Source organism: Symphodus melops (assembly GCF_947650265.1).
Source record: "Symphodus melops genome assembly, chromosome: 18".
Classification (NCBI taxonomy): Eukaryota; Metazoa; Chordata; class Actinopteri; order Labriformes; family Labridae; genus Symphodus; species Symphodus melops.
The window spans coordinates 23,013,458-23,018,457 of record NC_136708.1 but is presented as its reverse complement, the minus strand read 5'-3'; the positions used below and the strand labels follow the sequence as shown (position 1 = coordinate 23,018,457).

Sequence of the window (5,000 nt, the reverse complement as noted above, 5' to 3'; positions counted from 1 at the left end):
CTTCCAGACATCTTAGAAACTTTGATCAAAGATTCTTTAAAGGGAAACCTACACGTCAGCATCGACCAGTCAGACCAGTTAGCTTGCCAATCCCATCTTTGAACTTCAATGAACCCACTCTTTTCTGATATCGCCTCCCGCCATGATGCAGATCTTCTTCACATCATCTTTGCATATTCAGAACATTTCATTGTGTCCACGATGGCCCAGTTCAGCCCAGTTAAACCCAGTTCAGCCCAGTTAAACCCAGTTAAACCCAGTTCAGCCCAGTTAAACCCAGTTCAGCCCAGTTAACCCCAGTTCAGCCCAGTTAAACCCAGTTCAGCCCAGTTAACCCCAGTTAACCCCAGTTCAGCCCAGTTAAACCCAGTTCAGCCCAGTTAACCCCAGTTCAGCCCAGTTAAACCCAATTCAGCCCAGTTCAGCCCAGTTAACCCCAGTTAACCCCAGTTCAGCCCAGTTCAACCCAGTTCAGCCCAGTTAAACCCAGTTCAGCCCAGTTCAGCCCAGTTAAACCCAGTTAAACCCAGTTCAGCCCAGTTAAACCCAGTTCAGCCCAGTTCAGCCCAGTTAAACCCAGTTCAGCCCAGTTAACGCCAGTTAAACCCAGTTCAGCCCAGTTAAACCCAGTTCAGCCCAGTTAAACCCAGTTCAGCCCAGTTCAGCCCAGTTCAACCCAGTTCAGCCCAGTTAAACCCAGTTCAGCCCAGTTAAACCCAGTTAAGCCCAGTTCAGCCCAGTTAAACCCAGTTCAGCCCAGTTAAACCCAGTTAAGCCCAGTTAAACCCAGTTCAGCCCAGTTCAGCCCAGTTGAACCCAGTTCAGCCCAGTTAAACCCAGTTCAGCCCAGTTAAACCCAGTTCAGCCCAGTTAAACCCAGTTCAGCCCAGTTAAACCCAGTTCAGCCCAGTTCAGCCCAGTTCAGCCCAGTTGAACCCAGTTCAGCCCAGTTAAACCCAGTTCAGCCCAGTTAAACCCAGTTCAGCCCAGTTAAACCCAGTTCAGCCCAGCACAGGAAACACTTGCCTGACTTTGCTCCAAACAGGAAGTATAAAGCAACATTTCACTTCTGCTCTGTTGGACGATGGAACTCTTCTGATGACTCGTCTGACCTTGAAGCACAACAAGGTCGTTTTAAGGACGACCTAAAGTGTTTCAGGACGAAGGCTCAGCATGAGATCATTAAGTCCACAGGTAAGTCCAAAGTGACCCCCTTTAAAGGCCCTGACCCTGGACTGCCACAGTGAAGTGCCAGTTAACCCTTGTTGTCATGACGACGTTGCTGATCGGGTGAAATGTTGCTTTCAACGGTCTCCCGTGTTCGCCGTCTGTGAAAGCCTCCAAAAAGCATCAAACGATTTAAAAACTAAACTTCCTGTTTCCTCTCAAAGCACACGACGATCTTTTCACGTCTGAGACCTTTTGGCACATTTAACCCTTGAACCTTGAACCTTGAACCTTGAACCTTGAACCTCAAAGCATGTCGCTTAACCACTTCCTGAAAGAACTCATTTCCCATCATGCAACACTTCTAACCTGAACAGTATGAACACGTTTCGGCCTTCAACTGACCTGAAGACCTCATCTGTAACCAGCGAGCCGAAGGCAGCGCTCAGCTGGTTATAGCACCAACGAAGAAGAAGATGCGGTCACGCAGCGAGACGCGGTTTGGCAGCGGCGAGGAAAGATTACACGTCTTCAGCGGTGATCGAGGAGAGTAAATATCCATCAGGTGTCGTTGTGAGTGTTCAGGAACATTTAAACGTCTTCCTGTTAGATTGGACGGCGTTCACCTGAAAGGCTGCCAGCGTGACGGGACGGCGAGTTTCAGAGGAAGTGCTAATGTAACTTCCTGCTTCATCTTTCCTCCAGTTTTTAAAACTGTCAAATAAATAGAAAAATGGCCGCTGCCCTCCGAGGACTCAACACGTGACGTTTCGTGATTCTCTGTGTTACCATGCTAGACTCTCATTTGACCTCTGACCCCTGCCCTTACATGAAGAGTCACGTCTGTGATGAATTTCAAACCCAACTAGGCTCCGCCCACTTTAAAGCGCGTCTCTGTGGATGTGGTCTAACCAAGACTCGGCCTCTCATGGTGTGATATTAACAAGGCCCACTTCCTGACCGCTCACTCGATATTAAAGCCTTGAAACGAGGGTGTCGCCCTCCCGTCTCACACACACACACACACACACACACACACACACACACACACACACACACACACACACACACACACACACTGGTTACTCATTTATCTGGGCGCAGATGTTAATATCACCTTCAGCTTCCTGAAATCATTGGAGTTGAAGATGAGTCGAGGCTGAACTCTGTTCAAGAGGTGATTTTCATAAAGAACCTTCACAAGGTTCTGACCCGTAGTTCCATCTAAACTCCACAAAGTCCGTACGGCGCAGAAAAGGAATAATCTAAGGATGAAGGAAACAAGGATGCATGGAGGGAAGGAAGGAAGGGGAGGGTTTGAGGGGCAGCAGGTTGTTTACAATGGGAGCTGATTCATCCTCCTGACTGGCTCTCTGCTGCAGCCAATCTGGGATTTCAACCAATAAGGACGGGTGGTGAAACCTGAGGGGGCGGGGCTTGGCTGTAGGTGAGGAAACAGCTGAGTGAGGAAGAAGGAAGAGAGCTAGTGTTCCTCTCTTTGTGAGGAGATCTGGTCCTCGTCCTCGTCCTCCTCCGTCTTTACTGTGACGGAGGAGGACGAGGACGAGGAGGAGGCAGCAGGTGCAGGAGAAGAGGTGGAGGAGGAGGAAGGCAGCGGCTGGCTGACAGGCAGCTCTAGTGGCGTCAGCGTGATCTCCACCTCCCCTCGCTCCTCGTGCAGCGTTGGCAGAGGAAGAGGAGTGTGAGGGTGGAGGTGTGCAGTGCTGCTGTTGTTATTGCTCGGTCTCGGAGCTTTCTGGATGACTTCGACCATCGGGGTCCGGCCTGACGCCGCCAGCTCCCAGCTGGGGTTTCCTGGACTCTGGAAGAGCAGTAGGGGCCTGCTGTGGTGGTCCAGCTCACCCGCCCCGCCTGGCTGACACTGGACCACTACCCCGCGGTGTTCTACCAGCCTGTGAGTCGGGTCCGCTGGAAGGGGGCTCAGAACCAGACTGGACTGGTCCTGAATCACCAGCTCCAGCACGGGCTGTGAGGAGGAAGAGGAGGAGGAAGCTTTCTGTATGACCCCCCCCGTCAGGGAGGTGATGATGGGAGGGTGGGAGGGGTGAGGTGGAGGGGGAGGCTGTGGAGGAGGCGACGGAAAGGTGTCCTCCGGTCGAGGTTTTCTTGGTCGTCCACGTTTCCGTTTCACAGGAGGAGGAGCAGCAGAGCCTCCGGACAGGCCGACAGCGCCGCTACCTGACACCAACTCCAAGGAGCGCTTACTCGTGTGTCCTCGCACTTTCTGCACCACTGAGGTGGGGGCTGCAGGGCAGTGCTGCTGCTGAGGAGGGGGGGCCACTTTCTCCCTCTCATAGAGACATCCCTGAGGCAGAATCATCAAAGGGACAGGAGCACCCTGCTGCTGTGGTAACGTTGCCATGGCGATAACCTTGACTCCACCCCCGCTGGCAGCAGCAGCAGTAGTAGGCCCTCCTGGTCCAGACGCTCCACCGACACCTGAAGCGTCTTTAGGAGCCAATGACGGCGGAGAGGAGCGGACAGAGAGCTGCGTCTTGTCAGGGATGGAGCTGCGAGGGAGGATTCTGGGTAACTGCTTCATGAAGGCTTCAACCTGCAGCTCAGAAAGTCAGACAGTTAAAAACCAAACAACAATGTTGGATTGGATCAGAACACACAAACAAAAGAGTCAACCTACAGCAGGACGTAGGGAGGAGGAGGAGGAGGGAGGAGGCGGAGCTTCCAGGGCTGAAGGTTTGGCTGCAGCTGACTTGTCTGCTGACGGCTGCTTCAGTGAAGACGAGGAGGAGGAAGAGTCCCCGAGGTCCCTCTAAAGAGACAAAGTGATGAGCGGCACTGAAGACGTGAAAAACTCCAACCATCATCGATTGAACATAAAGTGGCGTGATCACCTTCTGCTCAGCGTCGCCCTCAGATTTATGGATGGCGGCCATTTTCTTGATGACTTTGTGCGTTTTGGCCGGACCTCCTGCAGACCCCCAAAAACATTCTGACATTCAGCGATACGAACACAGGAAAAGAGACGCCACAGGGAGGGTGGACTAAAGTTCTCTACGTGTTACCTAAAGAACGTCATGCAGAGCACATAAAGAACACCTGCAGAACGTCATGCATAACAGTCACAGAACACCTGCAGAACGTCATGCATAACAGTCACAGAACACCTGCAGAACGTCATGCATAACAGTCACAGAACACCTGCAGAACGTCATGCATAACAGTTAAAGAACACCTGCAGAACGTCATGCATAACAGTTAAAGAACACCTGCAGAACGTCATGCATAACAGTTAAAGAACACCTGCAGAACGTCATGCATAACAATCACAGAACACCTGCAGAACGTCATGCATAACAGTTAAAGAACACCTGCAGAACGTCATGCATAACAGTTATTAGACCGTGTGCAGGAGGTTATAACTCGTGGTCATTAGACCGTGTGCAGGAGGTTATAGCTCGTGGTCATTAGACCGTGTGCAGGAGGTTATAACTCGTGGTCATTAGACCGTGTGCAGGAGGTTATAACTCGTGGTCATCAGACCGTGTGCAGGAGGTTATAGCTCGTGGTCATCAGACCGTGTGCAGGAGGTTATAACTCGTGGTCATTAGACCGTGTGCAGGAGGTTATAACTCGTGGTCATTAGACCGTGTGCAGGAGGTTATAACTCGTGGTCATTAGACCGTGTGCAGGAGGTTATAGCTCGTGGTCATTAGACCGTGTGCAGGAGGTTATAACTCGTGGTCATTAGACCGTGTGCAGGAGGTTATAGCTCGTGGTTATTAGACCGTGTGCAGGAGGTTATAGCTCGTGGTCATTAGACCGTGTGCAGGAGGTTATAGCTCGTGGTCATT

At 51.6% G+C, this 5,000-nt stretch overlaps 1 protein-coding gene and 1 long non-coding RNA gene across 5 annotated transcripts in view; both read right to left on the bottom strand.

Moving 5' to 3' along the window:
* LOC306839469 overlaps positions 1–354 on the bottom strand; it is a 2,273-nt gene extending 1,919 nt beyond the window's left edge. The window contains exon 1 of one of the 2 annotated variants that reach the window (XR_013781201.1): positions 1–354. This exon is cut by the window's left edge and continues 407 nt beyond it. This is a non-coding gene — a long non-coding RNA (uncharacterized lncRNA). The other variant, XR_013781202.1, reaches the window with a different exon arrangement.
* A 451-nt stretch (positions 355–805) lies between these two features.
* rfx5 (regulatory factor X, 5) overlaps positions 806–5,000 on the bottom strand; it is a 12,689-nt gene continuing 8,494 nt past the window's right edge. For 2 of the 3 annotated variants that reach the window (XM_079367993.1, XM_079367995.1), the window contains exons 9-11: positions 4,041–4,117; positions 3,827–3,958; positions 1,075–3,742 (exon numbers count right to left, since the gene is read on the bottom strand). In XM_079367993.1, the coding sequence (XP_079224119.1) occupies positions 2,651–3,742; positions 3,827–3,958; positions 4,041–4,117 (1,301 nt within the window). In that variant the 3' untranslated portion in view covers positions 1,075–2,650. Of the gene's footprint in view, positions 3,743–3,826; positions 3,959–4,040; positions 4,118–5,000 lie in introns of all 3 variants that reach the window. The other variant, XM_079367994.1, reaches the window with a different exon arrangement.